At 51.6% G+C, this 18,962-nt stretch overlaps 1 protein-coding gene across 7 annotated transcripts in view; it reads right to left on the bottom strand.

Moving 5' to 3' along the window:
- The window catches only part of NUP98 (nucleoporin 98 and 96 precursor), a 43,654-nt gene that overhangs the window by 17,534 nt on the left and 7,158 nt on the right, over positions 1–18,962 (bottom strand). For 3 of the 7 annotated variants that reach the window (XM_062488232.1, XM_062488233.1, XM_062488235.1), the window contains 17 exons: positions 18,712–18,895; positions 17,686–17,849; positions 16,771–16,908; positions 16,124–16,211; positions 14,472–14,564; positions 13,965–14,105; positions 12,950–13,083; positions 12,025–12,212; positions 11,072–11,188; positions 9,747–10,051; positions 8,892–9,005; positions 8,050–8,188; positions 7,323–7,500; positions 6,067–6,231; positions 3,060–3,236; positions 1,877–2,030; positions 612–1,065 (listed from right to left, as the gene is read on the bottom strand). In XM_062488232.1, coding sequence (XP_062344216.1) covers positions 612–1,065; positions 1,877–2,030; positions 3,060–3,236; positions 6,067–6,231; positions 7,323–7,500; positions 8,050–8,188; positions 8,892–9,005; positions 9,747–10,051; positions 11,072–11,188; positions 12,025–12,212; positions 12,950–13,083; positions 13,965–14,105; positions 14,472–14,564; positions 16,124–16,211; positions 16,771–16,908; positions 17,686–17,849; positions 18,712–18,895 — 2,933 coding nt within the window. Of the gene's footprint in view, positions 1–611; positions 1,066–1,876; positions 2,031–3,059; positions 3,237–6,066; positions 6,232–7,322; positions 7,501–8,049; positions 8,189–8,891; positions 9,006–9,746; positions 10,052–11,071; positions 11,189–12,024; positions 12,213–12,949; positions 13,084–13,964; positions 14,106–14,471; positions 14,565–16,123; positions 16,212–16,770; positions 16,909–17,685; positions 17,850–18,711; positions 18,896–18,962 lie in introns of those variants that run through there. The other 4 variants (XM_062488234.1, XM_062488236.1, XM_062488239.1 and 1 more) reach the window with 4 other exon arrangements.

The raw sequence follows: 18,962 nt of genomic DNA, 5'->3' as shown, positions 1-18,962 counted from the left end.
GGGTTGGAACAAGATGGTCTTTAAGTCTCCAAACCCAAACCCTCTGTGGTTTGGCAAGTACTCTAACTCACTGAGCTCTCCAGAGCAGCAAGCACACCTTCTGCCCAGCTCATTCCTCAGCACTTTACATGTGCTGGAGAACATCCAGACAAGCTTTCTGGAGCACCTGAATGGTGGGACTGGGATATATTCCAGTCTAGTTCAGGTGTGCAGACCCTAAAGGCCCATGTGCTGCTGCATGCAGAGGCAGTATGAAGGTGTCTGGGAACTGAGATGCTGAACGAGAACTTCCTCAGCTAGGGTAGATGTCCTCAGAGAGAAATAAGAGATTGGAAGCTTTCTGGACAACTTTGAACTTTCTCTTTTAACTTTGTGCTGGGTGACAGTGCTACTTGTTTGGTGAAAAAAGCCACACAAAAATCCACTTCCCGTGCTGTTCCAGGGTTTGACAGAGATATTTTCGTGGAGAAGGTCCATGAAGGAGACCTCCATGGCTAACACAAACTTGCACCACACCTGCAGGTCAGAAGGAACAGTGACTTGCAGCCAGGATTCTGCCAGCCAGGAACAGTGGGAGTGTCACACCCATCCTGAGGGAAAGCACTACTCACGATTTGGGAGCGGCGGGAGTCGGCAGGAATCCGTATTCCACGGGCTCCAGCTGAGCATCCTCCCTTTCACTCGAGCCGCTCAGCTGATCTCCACAGTTGACCAGCGTCCAGTTGGGTCCCCAGCCAACGCGGAACGAGCGGCCCATGAACAGCCCCATGTCCATCAGGAGCTTCCCTTTTCCATAGGTGATGGACCTCTCCAGGGGGACGAGCCCGCGCTGCCGGCGGGCCCCGACCGTCCTCACCTGCACCTCGGGCACCGCCGCGGGCACCGAGAACGCCGAGGCCAGAGGGGACCACAGGGCAGCACAGGGGGGACTGCCCAAAGTCCTCGGGGCCTTGGTGTCTGCCACAGCTGCACTCGGTGCTTGGGAAAGGATGCTGGCAAACTTGGATTGCAGCAGCCCAGCAGCTGATGGGGAGAAGCACGAAGAACGTTTCAGCGGAAGGGCACCTGCATTTTAGGGGACATTTCTGGCCTTAGCAAGGGATTTCAGGAATTCCCAGAACAGCCAGCGGTAAATATTTGGACGATGTGATGGGAACACTGAGCTAAGTGTGACTGTGAGCAGTGCTGGGTCCCACTGCCCCTCCAGCACTGCCAAATAACACGTGGGCTGCTCCCGTGGGGAAAGGCACAACTCACCCCAAAGTGGCCATTCCCAAAGAAGTCCCAGATTTAATGCTGGAATCAGGACATCAGAACAGAACTGTGGTGCCACACAGATCAGCAGGGCTCACACTGCCCCACACACACCTCAGGGCTGTCCCTGGCAACCACATGGGCTTTGATTAACATATCTCAATCAGGGAAATTCCTGCTTGCTCCCAGGGGTATTCCTCAACATTCCTATGGAAAGCACCACTTAGTGGGTGCCCTGGGTATAAGGGGCAAGGTTTGGGCAGTGGTGGAATCTGGAAGGGGCTGCTCTGAGCAGGGCACAGCTGGTGCCCACAGCAGACCCACCACAGACCACCTCCAAACCAAGCTGCAAAGTTGGTACCTCCAAGATCTTAAAAGGGGGGAAAAAAACACACAAGCATGAAAAGAAGAAAAAAAGTGGAAAGAGCAGTGCAAACACCAGAGGAGGAGGAGGTGAGCAGGTGCTCCAAGCACTGGAGCACTCACAGCCCTCAGGGCAGGGCTCGTGCTGGATGGAGCAGGGAATGAACAGAGAAGGAAGGAACTGCTGCAGGGCCCAGGATTTTGCCTGTTTGTGTTAAAATTCACCTTTCTTCACACAATCTGTGGTTTCTCACCATACCTGAGTGTCTTTTCTGTCCTTGTGATTTCGAAATGGGAAGCCTTGGGGAACAGATCTCTTGGGAAGTGTCCATCTTGACAGGATGCTTCCCTGGATAATCCAGGATCAAATCCAGGTCATCATCATCATCAGCAAGCAAGGAAGCTTTCATGATCTGAGGAGGTGGGAAACCAAGCCAGAACATCAGCAATCCCTCCCACAGCAGCAGCTCACTAAGCTCATTAAAACAGTTCTTCCCACCCAAAAAAAACTCCTACATGCATCACATGACCAAACAACACAGCAATGCTGCAAACACCACAAGGAGCAGTGGAGGCATAGCTCAGGCTCCTCCCCTGATGGATGAGATTTAGAACTACTTGTTCAATCAGTGCACAGGACGTGTTTAGGATGGGGGTGACATCCCACAATAATTCTGATTTCTTAGATCTTAGCTCTGTCTGCTGCTCTTCAGCTTAAGGAATAACTTCTGGCCTATTTGTTATTACAGGTAAAAACCCAAAAGTGGTCAAGATTCTGTCCTTCCACAAAAATTACAACAGGCTGGAGGGACAGGACACAGGGAATGGCTTCCACTGCCAGAGGGCAGGGCTGGATGGGATCTTGGGAATCAGGAATTGTTCCCTGGCAGGGTGGGCAGGCCCTGGCACAGGGTGGAATTCCCAGAGCAGCTGTGGCTGCCCCTGGATCCCTGGCAGTGCCCAAGGCCAGGTTGGACATTGGGGCTGGAGCAGCCTGGGACAGTGGGAGGTGTCCCTGCTATGGCTGGGCTGGCACTGGGTGGGATTTATGGCTTTTCCCAACACAAATCTTCTGTGGTACTGTGAAATATAAGCATCAACACCAAGTCCCAAATGAAGACCAGCCACCACAAAACGTTTTTCTCTGCCAAGGCAGCAGGGGACCAAGGCAGCTGCTCTGGTACCAGATCAGATGATCCCAGTGCCACAGCTCTAAAGACTGAGCTCTGGCTTTAAGGTGTTTCATGTCAGCACTGAGCTTTGCACATGTGAGGCTTTCCCCAGAACAGAGATGTTGAGTGTGAGCTCAATCCCACTCCATGGGATGCACTGATCATGAGAAGCTGGTGTGTAAACACCCGTGTGGAGGCAAGTGCATCCTTGAGAAGTGCTCCATTCCTCTCCCCAGCCCCCTCCCAGGAGGAGCAGGGCAGGACACTGACCTGCAGCACGTAGGGGTTGATGCCCCGGCTGGACGCGATGTGCGTGGACGCTGGCACCGCCTCCTGCTCCTCAGCCAGGGTGTCCTCTGCCAGGGGCTCCTGGGCTGGCTCCTGGGTGATGTCTGCCATGTCACTGTCCAGCTCCACCAACCTGCCCAGCTGCTCCAGCTCCAGGGGCTGCAGATAGAGAGGCCAGGTCACACCCACAGAGCACAGCCTGGCCAGGACAGCCACAGCTCCAAACAGCACCTGTGGGTGCTGCTGAGCACTCCTGGCTCTGCCAAGGTTCCACACTTAAGGGCAGGGATGGACACACAGAACCTTCAGGCTGTGCCGTGCCAGGGAAGGAGCAGTCCCAGAGAAGCAGTGCCCTCCTGGAGTTTTCCCAGCTCTGCCATTCAGTTTAGGAAACTGTTCTTCAGTTTTTCAGTTCTCATGTGCTCAGTGAAGGGAGAGCTCTGTGTGTCCTGCCTCCCTCCCCTGCTCCCAAATCCATCCCATGGGGTACAAACTCCAATCACAGAGCCTACATTCCACAAAGATCTGCTTTTCACATGGGTACTGGCAGGGTGGGCAGGCCCTGGCACAGGGTGGAATTCCCAGAGCAGCTGTGGCTGCCCCTGGATCCCTGGCAGTGCCCAGTTCCAGGTTGGACACTGGGGCTGGGAGCAACCTGGGACAGTGGGAGGTGTCCCTGCCATGGCAGTGGTGGGATTAAATGGGTGGGCTCTGAGGTCCCTCCCAACACAAACCCTTCCATGATTCCATGGCTATCTGCTGACATGGGCTGTACTTTTGCCTGTGCTCCTGTGTACTGGTTTGGTTCCACTTTCCCCATCCCAGGACTCAGCTTTGTGTCCTGTGAAAGCCTCATGCTTCTAGCTTCCCAGAAAAACTCAGCACAGCCCATTGCAGTGATGCAAAAACAGGAGGGAGCAAGTCTAGGCAGGGAGTGTCCTGGGTATCCTGCTCAGGAATTAAGGAGCACATTCCCAAGGCTGTGCTTAGCTCTGTAGAACCGGCCAGGAGGGGCTGAAAGTTTTCAGCCGAGATAAAAATCACCTGGGGGGTCTGTAAGGCTGGAACTGAGTGGCAGATCAAGAATCTGAGCCTGGCCCCACATGTGGAACAGATTTACAAGTCAAAATAAGGTTACACACAAGTTTCACTGCTCCCTTCATTGGGCTTTAATGCAGCAGGCTCCCTTGCAACATTAATAAATTCATTAATATTTAATTTAGTGAGGGAAGACAAAACAAAAACCAAGTCTAAATACCAAATGCTTCTTAGAGCCCAAATAGTATTGCCAGATGTGTTCTACACCAAGAGGCTGGAAAGTTTTAAGTGATGCCATGGTGTTTCTTAGTGTTTTGGGAATGTGATGTTTTTCTAATTTCAGAAATTAAAACCTAAGTTAATGTTATGCAAGTCAGTGAGGTTAACGAACCTGGAGGGGTTTTTGCTAAGTACACGGGATTGTGTAAGAATGTTTGAAAATATCAGCAATATCCCAGTATGCCTGAGTGTTTAAAACCCCAGCATGAACATGAAGCAGGGGAGGGGAGCTGAAGTGATGCTGTTGGACAGCCACGTGTGCAGCTCAAAATGCAAATAATTAAGGATCTTCTCCAGCACAGGGATGAATGAGTGGGTGTTAATTACCCAGGAGAGCTGGAGCAGCAGCTACCTGCTGCTCTGGGTTTCTCCATGCAGAATCCAGCAGAGCTGGCAGCCCCCAGCCTGCCCCAGCAGCAGGATGTTTTGCCCAGGGAGCAGATGGTGCTTCTGGAATTGCTGTACAGGGATCAAGGCCCTCTCACCTGCCTGCAGAGCTCTGCTCTCCTGCCACACAAATGGGCAGCAGAGATTCACACTGGATACCAGGGAGAAGATCTGTATTAGAAACACAGAACTACTGAGGCTGGAGAAGCCTCTGAGCCTACCAAGTCCAACCATTCCCCAGAACTGACTTACATCCCAAGTGCCACATTACAGCCCTGTGGCTATGGAATCCCTGCAGGGAGGTGACTTCAACTCTGCCCTGGGCAACCTGTGCAGCCCTTTTCAGGAGAAATTTTCCCAGTATCCAACCTAAACCTCCCCTGGAATACCTTGAGGCCATTTCCTGCTCCACTTTCCTGTCAGGGAGTTGTGCAGAGCCACAAGGTCCCCCCTGAGCCTCCTTTTCTCCAGGCTCAGCCCCTTTCCCAGCTCCCTCAGCCCCTCCTGGGGCTCCAGCCCCTTCCCCAGCTCTATTCCCTGCCCTGGACATGCTCCAGACCCTCAGGGTGTCTCTTGCCCAGAACATCCCTCAAAGGTGTCACACAGTGCTCAGCACAGGGGACAATCCCTGCCCTGGGTCTGTGGCCACACCATGGCTGTGACAGCCCAGGGACCATTGGCCTCTTGCCCACCTGGGCTCCTGCTACTCCCAATGAATTGGATCAAACACTGCCTGTGGATCAAGTATTCCTGTGTAAAATGGGCCCTGCCCTGAGGATGTTTTGCAAAGGTTTAAAGCAGTCACATCCAACACAATATGTTTACAAAGCCAGCATATAGCCAGCCTTACCAAAAGTAGTATTTTAATAAAAATAGAGCACATTCTTAAAATAAAAAGCAGACAGTCTTGCACACTAATGGTGGTAAAGGCAACTGAGTGCACAGCATCACTGTCCAGGCAGGCAGCATACGGCGTTGGCATTACGGGCGTGCATTTAATAGTCACAAAAACAAGGGTTCTTCCAGAAGAGGTGCACATCTGCCAAACTCAGACTAGAATTCAAACAAGAAACAAGGGTTGAAAGCCTCCCCACCCCATCCTTAGTCTGAAATGTCACATGTCTCAAAGGAAAACAACACGCAGCCACTCAGGCAGAGTTCAGAAGAGTTTCTGTAAGGCTTCACTCTCCAGATTGCACATTACTCCAACCACCCTCTTCCCAGGCACCAGCTACTGTCCAAATTCCATGTCATCAACCCCCTTTAGTCACTGTTCTCCTTCTACCTGAGCTGGGGGCGCTGGTTTGCCATTCAGAGCCATCTGCTGGGGGGGCAGGTGCCCTGGGGGTGGCACAGGCATGGTCTTTAACTTCTTGGTGTCCACTTTTGAAGGATGATCTTCCTCTTCCTCATCTGAATCTTGCAAGCCATACTTGGAAAAGTGTGCTACCTGTGTTAAGAAGAAAGACAAACCTATCACAGCTTGGAAGTGAAATTTCTGGAAGGCCTGAACACTGGGCAGGTGTAACTGTGCCCCATCCAGGTATCCTAACACACAACTCTTGGGACACCCGCAACAAATTCAGCCTCTCTACAGACTAAAACCGCCTGCTCTAGGCAGGTCTGGGGCCACAGGTTTCACCAGAGAACTGCAGACTGGCTTGGACTGGGAGGGACCCTAAAGCTCATTCATTCCATGGGAAGGGGCACCTTCCATGACTCCAGGCTGCTCCAAGCCCCATCCAACCCAACCTCAAATACTCCCAGGAACGAGGAGCTGTTTTGGTGAGGACAGTTCTCACCAGAGCCAGCTGTCCAAAGCTGGCAAATCACAGAATCACAGGTTCGAAGAGACCTCCAAGATCATCAAGTCCAACCCAGCCTGAACATCTCAACTAAACCATGGCACTGAGTGCCACATGCAGTCTTTTTTAAACACATCCAGGGATGGTGGCTCCACCACCTCGCCAGGCAAAGCATTCCAACGCCTTTATTATTCTTTCTGTAAAAAAAACCTTTTCCTAATATCCAACCTATTTCTGCCTTGGCACAGCTTAAGGCTGTGTCCTCTGGTTCTGTCAGTGCTGCCTGGAGAAAGAGACCAACCCCACCTGACCACAACCACCTTTCAGGGAGTTGAAAGGTAGAGACAGAGTCTCCTCTTCTCCAGAGCTGAACAACCCCAGCTCCCTCAGCCATTCCTCACAGGGTTTGCGCTCCAAGCCCCTCACCAGCCCTGTTGCCTCCTCTGGACATGTTCAAGCACCTCAACGTCCTTCCTAAACTGAGGGGCCCAGAACTGGACACAGCACTCGAGGTGTAGCCTCGCTAGTGCCAAGTACAGGGGAAGAATGACCTCCCTGCTCCTGCTGGCACCTGATACAGACCAACAGCCACTGGCCTTCTTGGCCAGCTGGGCACACTGCTGGCTCTTGTTCAGTCAACCAGTACCCCCAGGTCCCTTTGTGCTCGGGTACTAGAAATGACCTGACCGACAAACCCTGAGGAGCCTGCAGCCCCAGGGCAGTGCTCCAGCCTCACCTTGAAGACCCAGGAGCCGGTCTCAGGTCGGTACTCCTTGAAGCGCGCGCCCTGCCTGCGGGACACGGCCTCCAGCCGGCCCTCATAGTTCATCTCTGCCAGCCGCTCGGGGCTCTTGATCAGGCACCGAGATGTCTTGTCCGTGGGCCACACCCCGTCCAGGGTCACCTCGGCCCGCCTGCAAAGGGACAAGGGGCTCAGAGACCCGGGCAGGACAGGGCAGGGCAGGGCAGGGCAGGGCAGCACAGCCCCGGGGCAGGAGAGCACAGCACAGCACAGCCCCGGGGCAGGAGAGCACAGCACAGCACAGCCCCGGGGCAGGAGAGCACAGCACAGCACAGCACAGCCCCGGGGCAGGAGAGCACAGCACAGCACAGCCCCGGGGCAGGAGAGCACAGCACAGCACAGCACAGCCCCGGGGCAGGAGAGCACAGCACAGCACAGCCCCGGGGCAGGAGAGCACAGCACAGCACAGCCCCGGGGCAGGAGAGCACAGCACAGCACAGCCCCGGGGCAGGAGAGCACAGCACAGCACAGCCCCGGGGCAGGAGAGCACAGCACAGCACAGCCCCAGGAAATTCAGAGTGGCTTTTAAACCAGACCTGTGGTTCAGAATGTTGCAAGTAATTGATTAACACTATAAAGTGAATTCACCATTAGGATTTGTCTCTGCTGCACACACAGCAGCCTGACAGGATTTTAAGCATCACCTTTATCTAACACTTACCTGTTTAACCCTTCCCCAATGGGAGGTTTTCTTTCGTCATCAGGGTAAACAATGACTTCTTTTCTCCGGATATGTACGATCTCATCCAGGTTTAGGTTTGTTAGATTGACTTCTCCTTCAAAGTAAATCGATCCATAACCTGCAAAACAACCCAAAAGGTCACAATTAAGCTGTCTGTGAAAAGTCATGTGCCAGAGAGCCCACGTTGCTGCTGTGCTCCTCCTGTCCCCACCCAGTCCTGTCTCCCAAGCAAAGTGACACCTCCTTCCCTCTGAGAAAACTCCAGAGGAGCATTACCAACTTTTGACACGGGTATGGAAAGGCTGGGAGAGCTGGGGGTGCTCACCTGGATATGAGAAGCTCCAAGGAGAACTCAGAGCCCCTGACAGGGCCTAAAGGAGCTCCAGGAGAGCTGGAGAGGGACTGGGGACAAGGCATGGAGGGACAGGACACAGAGAATGGCTTCCACTGCCAGAGGGCAGGGATGGATGGGATATTGGGATGGAATTCTTCCCTGTGATTGTGGGGAGGCCCCAGAGCAGCTGTGGCTGCCCCTGGATCCCTGGAAATGTCCAACGCCAGGTTGGACATTGGGGTTTGGAGCACCTTGGGATGGTGGAAGGTGTCCCTGCCCACGGAAGGAGATGAGCCTTAATGCCCCTCCCAAACCAAGCCTTCTATGATACTGGGATTTATTTTATCCTAAAATCCTACAAAACTTTGATGCAAACTGCTCCCAAAGCAAGGCGCTGGTGACAGTCAGATGAGGTTTGGAACTCAGGTGCTGTAGCTCTAAGAGCCCTGGGCCAGGGTGCAGCCCCAGGAGGGCCAGGGGGGCTCACCCCTGCGGCCGATGGTGAAGTCTGTCACAATACATTCTTTCCTGTCGTTGGTCAGCCGGGCCAGCTCCTCCAGGGATGGGATGGTGTAGTAGCCAGCTCGTGTCAGAACAATCCCTGCAACACAACATTTCCTGAGAACAGGGCTGGCAATGAAGTACCAACATTCCCAGACTGGCATCCCTTTCTTCGCCAGCCTGAACACCTGGAAGCCTCAGAGGAACTGAGAATCAGGGCAGCAAAAGCCAACAGACACCAGCACACCTTCATTCAGCCTCCACAGCACATTTAGACCAACTGCTCTGGCAGGCTGTGCCAGCCCAGGCCCCTGCCAGAGAGCATCAGGTGGGCAAACAGGAAGGGAGGAAGGTGTGCAGGGAGAAGAAAAACTGAAAATGCATCAACACTTGAAGGAAACACTGTCCCAACTTTAGTAGCCTGGGGCCTCAGGCACTGCCGACCAAGGTGCAGCTTCCTCTACATTTAACAGCTTCCAATTCTTCTTCAGCTATTAATTTGTCTAAATTATTCTATTTCCCAAAAGCACTTTGCGCATCTACAAAACGTCTAGAGACATTTCTTCTGCACACATCACCAGCCAGTTTCATTACATGCCACATAAGCATTACCTGGAAGGATCAACAAATCTTTTCCCTGTACCTTCTCAAGTTTAAAAAACTCCAATGCACGTGATATAAAATTGGGGGATAAAACTTAAATGCTCGTTGACTCAGCAGACAAAATTTCTGCACTAGGTATGCAGAGCAAGATTTGTACTCTGGTGGAAGGAGAAGGGCAGAGGGCGTCGAAGTGCAGAAAAGTCTGCATGCAACGCAACGCTGCCCCCGCCAGGCTCACCTGCAGGATGCAGCTGCTGCCCGGGCTCGGCCTCCTTGTCCCACTCCTCCTGCAGGGAATCCTCCTGGAAGGAGGCGTCCTCGCTGCTGCCCTCCAGCCCGTTGCGCAGCGCCGCTCGCATGTTGAGCGCCACGATGGTGTCGTCCACGGCCGAGTGCTGCTTGTGCCCGCTGCCCTCCAGGCTCTGCGGGATGGGCTTGGCGATGGGATTGGTGTAAAACCTGGTCACCTCGTGGGCCTCCTCCTCCTCCTCCCGCTCCCCGTCCTGCCTGTGGTTCTCCTCGGGAGGCACCGACAGGAAGAACCTGGGCAGAGCAAGGAGAATGTGAATTATTCAGTCCTGAGGGACTGACGCCAACGCTCCTGTGCAGAGCCAGGAGCTGGGCTTTGATGGCCCCTGTGGGTCCCTCCCTGCTAAGGAAACTCTTGTGATTTTGAGTTTAAAATTCTGCTCTTTCCACACAAAGAGCAAACAGGACCACATGACGTGCAGTGTGAGTGGTAATTCCTCTTCCCTCTGCCACCGAGGCTCCCACTACAGCAAGGACAGTGGTGAGACTGGGACAGTCCCCACCATGATGGGGACTAAAGCACGTGCCCTGTGCAGGGCTGAGAGGAACAGGGAGCTCAGGCTGGAGACAAGCCTCAAAAGGGGGTGTAACAGCAACCCCACAGCTCCAAACCCTCTGCCCACAGGGCCAGGGTGACCTCACTCCCAAGCAGCTCTCACTTCAGTAGCTTTCAATAAAGTCCAAGTGGTGAACTGGGCAGGAGGTTTTTTCCAGACTCTGATTAAAAGAAAACCAAGGCAAAAATCAGAGTTCAACTGAAATATGGCCAGACTTTTTTTTTCAGAGGTTGGAATTCTGGATTTTGGGGGAAAGATGTAGCCTTAGAGGTTCCTCATTGTACAAAATACATATATAGAAAATAGAAATATGAGACATGAGGATCAGTGGAGCTCCCCTGCAATTCCCACATCACCGAGGACTGACCAGGAGAGGTTCTTCTCCCCTCAGGGACAGGTTTAGCACTTCCCCCCAGGAATATCCTGGTTTCCTGCTACAGGGAAGGAAGAGAGACTCATCCAGAACATAAGTGCCTGCTCGCTGACCTGGATTTTGGGTGGGGTGAGCTGGCAGTGCCCACAAATAAGAACATATGGTTAGTACAGGAGGAAATGCATCTTCCAGCAGGTCAACTGCTTTCAATGAACAGTGAAGTGACATCCCTGAGAAGAAGTGGCTGCTGTAGAGCAGTAATTTAGGGGCAGGAAGAACCAGTCTGCATTTCTGAGGACAAAGCCCCGCAGGTGACTCACTCACCTGTCCCCATTCTCTGGGTACTCCGAAGGTGACGCCAGGTCCTCGTTCTCTCGGCTCACTGGGGAGAACAGGTTGCTGCTGCTGAGGTTCTTCAGAACCAGCTTCTTGATGCTCTTCCTAAAAACACAACACACCAAGCAAGGGAAATTCAAATCTACCCACTGCATAAATGTGTATTCTGTACTTAGTTCAGATGCTCCAGGAACCAGCTCCCACACCCAGGACATAGCAAGTCTCCCACAAGAGAGACTTAAAATATTTTGGGGAATTCCATTCAAGGCTCTGGTTTGTGTAGAGGTGTAAAAAGCACAAGCCAGTGAAAGGCTCAAATCCTAAGTTCAGCAAACCACAGCTGTTCAGCTGTTTCCCAAACAGCTTTTCTAGAAGCACAGGTCTGGCCCACAGGTGCAAGTTCATTTTACAGCAGGGTCACTTTTGTCTTTTGCTCTTTGTCTTACTCAACTCCAAATCTTTCCAAATCCCTTTCCTATATCACAGTCACTGAAGCACCTGAAAACTGAACCCAAAGCTTCACTCAGGCAGACCCATGATTTATTTCTCACAGAAATGTCTGTGGATCTGAAACAGAATCAGGGCTGGGATAAAACCACCAGAAATCTGCCTCTATACTAAGGGCATGAGCAAACCTGATGACACTCCCAGTTCAGCAGCAAGAAGTGTTACCCTGTGCAAGCTTTCCTTCTAAGAATTCCTAAGTGACTTCATAGGAGCTTTGCTCCCATTATGGGCTGACCTCATTTTTCAGCTTATTTGACCTTAAGAGTTTAAGCTGAACCTTTTTACCTCCTCTATAGAAAACAGTTCCAGTGAAGTCTTACAGACAACTTGTTATTGTTCTTCCAATCCAAACCAGGGCATAAAATCATGGGATTTAGGGTAATATACAGGAATATTACAGAAGATTCTCACACAGAGACAAAAAAGAAGCTCACTTTGGCATGAAGGCTCCATTGGACAGGGAGGGTTCATCATCATCCAGCCCATCAAAGAGCTGGGACTTGGCCGAGCCCGCTGACTGCAGTGCCTTGGGTCGCACTCTGGTCGCAGGGCGTGGGGTCAGCTTGTAGTGGGTGGGGGTTGTCAAGGCTTTCTGGGCTGCTGGGTTGGTTGGCTTCAGCCTCTGGAACAGAAAGATGGACAGTTGGACATCTAAGGCATGGGGACAGAGCTCTGGGGTGCTCTAGCCCAGGGCCCTGAAAGGCAAAGGGGGTGACAAGTAAAGAGGAAGCAATAATTGCACCCCGTTAGAGGGCTCCATGCACAGCCCCAGAGGGCTCCATGCACAGCCCCAGCCTTCAGCACAGATCCATGTGCCCCCCGGGGCTCCAGCTGCCAGGCAGGACTCGCCTCCAGCCCCCAGAATCTGCCCAGGGGCAGCAGCTACTTAGAGCCTCCCCTAACACCTCAAAAGTCTGCAGTGTTTGTTTTACCATCTTATGAACAAAACAACAGGGAAATGTTTATCAGAGACTCTCAGAGATGTCCTAAACAAAGCACTGCAATTATTCCAAGCATTAACAATGATTCATTTTTATTCCAAATCAGCAGCAGTGAGCACAGGAACTCCACAGCCAAGACTGTGATGCAGGCAAAAGCAGGAAATCACGGAATGGTTTGGGTTGCAAAGTACCTTAAAGATCAAGCACCTCCAACCCCCCTGCCATGGGCAGGGAACTTTCCACTGGAATAAAATCAAGCGCTTTGTGTCCTGGAGGGTAAAAAGCCACTGCACCACTGGGAGAGCACAGAGGGAAACCTACCTGGCTGCTCAGTGTGCACTGAAGTGAAGATTGCACACAGACCAAAGTCACTTCAACTGTCACCCAAAAAATGAGTTCAGTGCTCAAGTGCACTTACCTCCTCCTTCTTCTTTGGGTCTGACATGGGGTTTCTGAAGAGCGGGGAGTCCCCAAAGGGTGAGTAGGTCAGGCTGTTGAGGTGCTGCTGGAGGACAGCTTGCTGGGCTGCAGAGGCATTGGGGTCTGTCAGAGCTACAAAGGGAGCAGCATTTCAGTTTTAGAGCTCTGGGAACAGAACCAGGGCAGGCAGAAACACAGCAGCTCTCAGAGCATCTCCTTCCTCCATCAGAGTGTGCAATCATATTCATGAGTTCTCATGGGTGAAAAGCTGAGGGGACAGAGAGCTACAGAGCAGTGGGAAGAGTCTGGCCTGACAGAATATTCAACTAACCCAGCTGGCTTCTGAAAGGGTGTGAAAGCAGAATTTTGACATTCCTGCCACCACAACCATAGAGGTCTAAAGTCCCTTCTAAAATGGATTTCAAATCTTGTCGCTCTGTCCTATTTAATTTCAATTCTTATTAAAATGCCCCGAGACTTCACCCCATGAAACATTCAAGCCACCAAAAGCAGCTTAATTCTAATTCCAACAAAAGCAGGGTGCATGCGGGCATTCCCAACGAAAAACCAAACCACTCTCAGAACAGCAGCTTACTGTCAGGGTCTGCAGGAAGTCAGGAGAGCTGGAGACAACTGGGGCTTGTTTTTGTCCCAATGGCACAGCATTCCTGTTCATAAAGGCCCTCTAGGCCTCTCCTACCTGGAAGTACTGAAAAAGCTGCACTTCCCTTATTATTTTTGTGCACATCTATTCTTGCTGTCCCAAATGCAATGACGGGAAATGTTACTAATCTTCAAGACAATACTCTAAAATAGGTGCACTTATTTGGAATGTAAAGCAACTTGGAATTCCTTTAAAAATATACATACAACTAGCAAAAGTGTCATTAACATGGTCTGCACTGTGACTGAGACCAGAAGTGGCCCCAAGGAAGTGTTCTGTTGCTCCAAAGCCCTTGGCATGGGCATTCTCCTGTGTTCAGGCACATGGGGACAGGTCCATGGACACTCACCTACAGCAGGCTGAGGGGCCCCAAAGCCCAGGGTGGCTGTGGAGGTGTTGAATCCTGGCGCTCCAAACGCTCCTGTCCCCAGCGTTCCCCCCAGCTTTGGCTGCGTGTTCCCAAACAAGGAGGTCTGTCCTGCCCCCAGAGCTGTGACAGGAGAGGGGACTGTCATTGACTGCAGCACTGTGACAAGCTGACAGGCACAACAGAGAATCTATTCCTTACTGCACTGCAGGAAACACTCCGTGCTCATGGATGCTGCAGGCACTTGAGCCTCTGAGCACAGAGCACCTCACCAGTCCCACCAGTGGAACCAGTGCTGCCCAATTTCTAACAGGCCACTTGGCACTGTGATAAAAAGCTCCCCTTGGAGCTGCCCTGAGCCATCCTGGCTTGAAGCTAAAACATGCCCAGACTTTCCTAACTCAGTTACAGGCAACACCCAGCGCACCAGCACCAGCACTGCAGCCTGAGGGCTGAAGCTGCCCAGAAAAGAGCTGGGAAACTGCTTACCTGTTCCAAACCCTGTTCCAAGTCCAGTGCCCAGAGTCCCAGCTGCAGGCTTATTTCCAAACAAGCTATTTCCAGCAGTGTTGGCACCAAAACCTTCAACAACAGAATGAGCAGCTCATTAGGGATGAAATTAAAATCATGCATTTAAATAAATAAGCATCACAGGGTCAAAGAGCCCTTCCAAAGTCAAAGTCAAATTTCTCACTGTTTCCAGCAGCACAGGTTAAACTGACAATCAGCAAGAAGGGACTTCACTGGTAATAAACTTATTTTGGTTGTAAGTACAACATTAAAGCAGCACAGAAAAACACTGGTCTGCCTTCTTAAGCTTTTCACTTGGTTACAAACTTCAAAGCTTCCCTGAAAGGCAGAGCTGACATGATGCTGCTCTATCTGGCAACAGAGTAAAATGTGCTGGGGTTTTTTGAGTGCCTGGGGGGAACAAACTTCATTTCATCCTGTTTATACCACACACTCATTTCTCTGACCCTCACCACAGAACAGGTGGGAACTCAGATCTGCACAGTTCAAGGGCACAGCTGTAGCTGCAACAAGGCCACCCCACATCTACCATGGGCTCAGTTCTACTGCAGATGCTGACCCCATGCCATACCTGGTTAGTACACAAAGCCAGGGTTAAACTGAAAAACTGTGCACCAACCCCTTGGAATCTAGCTCCATTCCTCCTAGAAACTGCTGCACAGACAAAACCAAAACCACACACTGCAGAGGTTGGTCTCCACCAAACAATGCCAACACACTAGTGTAGCCATGTCCTTACCAGCAGAACAACTCAGAAGCACCCCTCACACCCCTGGGAGGTTTGCTAAGGACTGCTCACCACGGTTAAATCCTGCTTGCCAAGGTGCTACCCTGGTTCAGAGCACTGAGAACTGCACAGAACTTGATTTGGGAAGGACCTAAAAGATCACCCAGCTCCCTCAAGTTCTTCCCTGTCTATATTGGCAGGCTAGCACAGCAGGCTAAAGGCATGGCAAACCCCACTGCCTTGAAATAACCAACACAAAACAGCACTGCAGGAAAGGGATGGCAAGGTCCAACCCCTTCCTGCTCACTCTCACAGACACGATTGTGTTGCTCTGAAATCCAGGTCTAAAAAGACAGAAGAAATCTCAGAGTCCCATGAAAGAAGCTGCCACTCCCTTCAGCCACCCCTACACATTTATACAGTCACACCCTCACCCAACATCAGTTCTCCCATCACAGGCCACTAGGATCTTTGGTCCTTCACACCACTAAGGACAACAACCACCAGCTGAACAGGATCTGACTCATCTTACTCTCACTGCAGTGTTCCCAATGCTCCCCTGGATCCCAGGGGCTCTCCTCACCTCCCAGGCCGAAAATTCTCTTAAGAACTCACCAAAACAGAGGCACTTAATCCACTTCCCGAGTCAGGGAGCCCCACCAAGAGCACAGGCACAACCAGCAGCCAGCACACTGCCCCACGGCAGGGCTGTTGCTCACCTGACAATTCCAACAGTGCAATACTCAGCACGTGGTCTCTGCAGTGTGTGGTACACACAGCACAGATTTCAAGGATTGAAACCACAGGTTTTTTCCTGTCCCCAAACTGGAAGGGATTGTAGGCTTGGAAGGGTTTGCTGCTAAGCTCAGAGCAGGTTTGTTACCGAAGAGGCCCCCGCCCGTGGTGGTCCCGAACGAGGGAGCGCTGGTTGTGGTGGCTCCAAATCCAGCAGGCTTGTTCCCAAACAGGGTCTGAAAGGAAAACAAGAGCCATTTGGAAACCTGGATGCTGACAGCACAGGAATTGTATCGTGCTGGGCTGCAGGCAGGGAAGCAGAACTGAAGCCAACCACGGTGAGCCCTGCACAGCCCACACTCCCACGAGTGGGTTTAGCCCAAGCCACCTGCAAGACCCCAAAAGCAGCTGTTAGGGCCAGACTCAAGGGTCTTAAGGGACTTTTCCTATCTCAGTGATCCTGTGATTTTTGCTCCACCTGAACCAAAATGACTGAATATCAAAAACCAAGGTTGGTTTTGGTCCATCTCAACTTACAAGCTGTATTTCCAACCCTATGCTGAGGCATCCCCAGGCACTGAGAGCCTCAGTGTCTCCTGCTGCTTTCATCACTCCACACATCACTTGTTAAAAAATAACTCTGCTACACCTGTTTATGCTCCAGTTTACAGCAAACCACCTGACTTTTGCATCTCAGACACCTTAATTCTTAAGCTAACACAGCTTCTGTGAAGGTCAGCACCCCAGAACAGGGCTCTGCTTGGATTTCTCTTTATTGCAAAGGCACACACGTACCGAACCACCAACACCAAATCCAGTGTTGGCTTGTCCAAAAAGGCCAGTTCCTGTTCCAAATCCAGTCCCAGCATTTGTATTTGCAGCTGTCCCAAAAAGGCCTCCAGGCTGCGAGGGCTGGGTGACCCCAAAGAGACCCTACAAAAAGGAACCAGGTTAAGGCAGTGCTCCCTAGCTTTTCCAAGTCCAGCACTGAATACAACAACAGGTCCAACACACAAAATAAGAAACAAAACAATGCTACATTTGCCCTCGTGCTGGACGAAGAGGAGGGGTGAAGAGCATTCCAGAAGCTTTAGTCCTCCTCCAAGAAATTAGTTACAAAAAGGAAATTTAAAAAAAAAAGAAAAAGAAGGGGGAAAAAAAAAAAGAAAAGAAGAAAAATTTATGCTCCAAGATTTAAAGGATACTGGAATTTCCTCATCGCTTTGAGCAAGGGAGATGGAAAATAAACATTTCACAGGGTTTTCTGGGAGAAGTCACAACAAATTCACAAAGAACACAGGATATCTGGAGCCATGGCCTCTAGTTATGCAACAAGTTACAACCACGTAGAATCTTTCTGTCACAAAAGCCCACAAATGTTGCTCATTTGACACCAGAAAGCCCAGGATTTGAGTTCCCATAGAAGATTAATCGTGGAATGATATTATCAGTGTGAAAATTATAGGAAGCACTGGAGTTGCTAGAGAGCAGCTGCTTGAGGAGGTGAGTGGGTACATGATTTGTGAACAGCTGACTGCTCTCCAATTGTAAGGAACAAAGCTGACTGCCAGGAGGTTCCTCACTCCACCACAGCCTCCAGAGCTCGGCACCCTGCTCCTACCCCAGTGTAGTGGAATGTGAGAACATCCCAGTCCTGCAGTCCCCCCATGTCCAAGAGAGCAGCTGCAGCCCGTGCCCAGCCCCTCTTACCATGGTGTTGGTGTTGGGCTGGCCCAGGGTGCTGGTGCCCCCGAAGGAGAAGCCGGTGTTCTGCGTGGTGGTGGCCTGGCCAAAGGGTTTGTTGAACAGGCTCGTGGTCTGGGACTGCTGCCCAAAGAGACCCCCGGTGGTGCCGGTGCCAAAGCCGGTGGTACCTGGGACAGCAGTGGGGTTAGAGACCAGACCCTGCAGATCCCATCCTCTGCATTCACACAGGAGAACAGGGCACAGAATGTCCTGAACTGAAGGGACCCCCAGGGATCAGCCAGTCCCAGCCCTGTCCCTGCCCAGCCCCCCCAACAATCCCAGCCTGGGCATCCCTGGCAGCTCCTGGAGCTCTGGCTGTGCCCATTCCCTGGGGAGCCTGGGCAGTGCCAGCACCCTCTGGGACAGGGCAGAACCTTTCTCTCAAATCCAAGATGAGCCTGCCCTGGGCCAGCTGCAGGCACTCCCTGGGTCCTATCTCTGCTCATCCAACAACCATTTCCATTTCCTACAGCCTGCAGGATTTGGATCTGTTTACAGTCAAATGCCACAAACACAAATACTATTAGGAAAAAATCCTTCCCTGGCAGGGTGGGCAGGCCCTGGCACAGGGTGGAATTCCCAGAGCAGATGTGGCTGCCCCTGGATCCCTGGCAGTGCCCAAGGCCAGGTTGGACACTGGGGCTGGGAGCAGCCTGGGACAGTGGGAGGTGTTCCTGCCACAGTGAGGTGAAATAGGGTGAGCTTCAAGGCCCCTTCTAACCTAAACCATTCTGGGATTCTATGATCAATTTACATTTCAGTTTGCACCAAAACCTAATCAAAATCCAGGTGCTGTTTGAATTTTTCCAAGGAAAAGTAAGAAAACAGATTCTTATGGCAAGCAGCTCTACCAGTGAATGCTGACAATACAACTAGCACAACTCTGAGCTCACAGCAGAGTTTCAGCATTTTGCATCACAGAATTTTAAGAGGTTTAACAGAATATTTGCACATGCACTCACAGGAACACCAGGGCCAGGCAGTACTTACTGGTTCCAAAAGCAGTTTTATTCTGTCCATAGGAAAAGCCTGTATTGGTAGTAGAAGAGCCAAAAAGTCCTGTGGCTGTGCTGGACGTGGCAGTGGAAGAGCCAAACAAGCCAGCAGTTGCTCCTGCTCCTACAGGATTCGTGGGCCCTTTCCTGTTTGCCTGGTAGTCTTCCAGACGGAGTTCCTAGTGGAAAATCCAGCCCTTTTTACAAAGGACAGTTCAGGCAAGTGTCCTTACAATCACAAAGCAC

This window comes from Cinclus cinclus, chromosome 2, assembly GCF_963662255.1.
Source record: "Cinclus cinclus chromosome 2, bCinCin1.1, whole genome shotgun sequence".
Lineage (NCBI taxonomy): Eukaryota > Metazoa > Chordata > Aves > Passeriformes > Cinclidae > Cinclus > Cinclus cinclus.
Note: the sequence above shows the minus strand (reverse complement) of the source record. Positions and strands in the feature narration are given on the sequence as shown.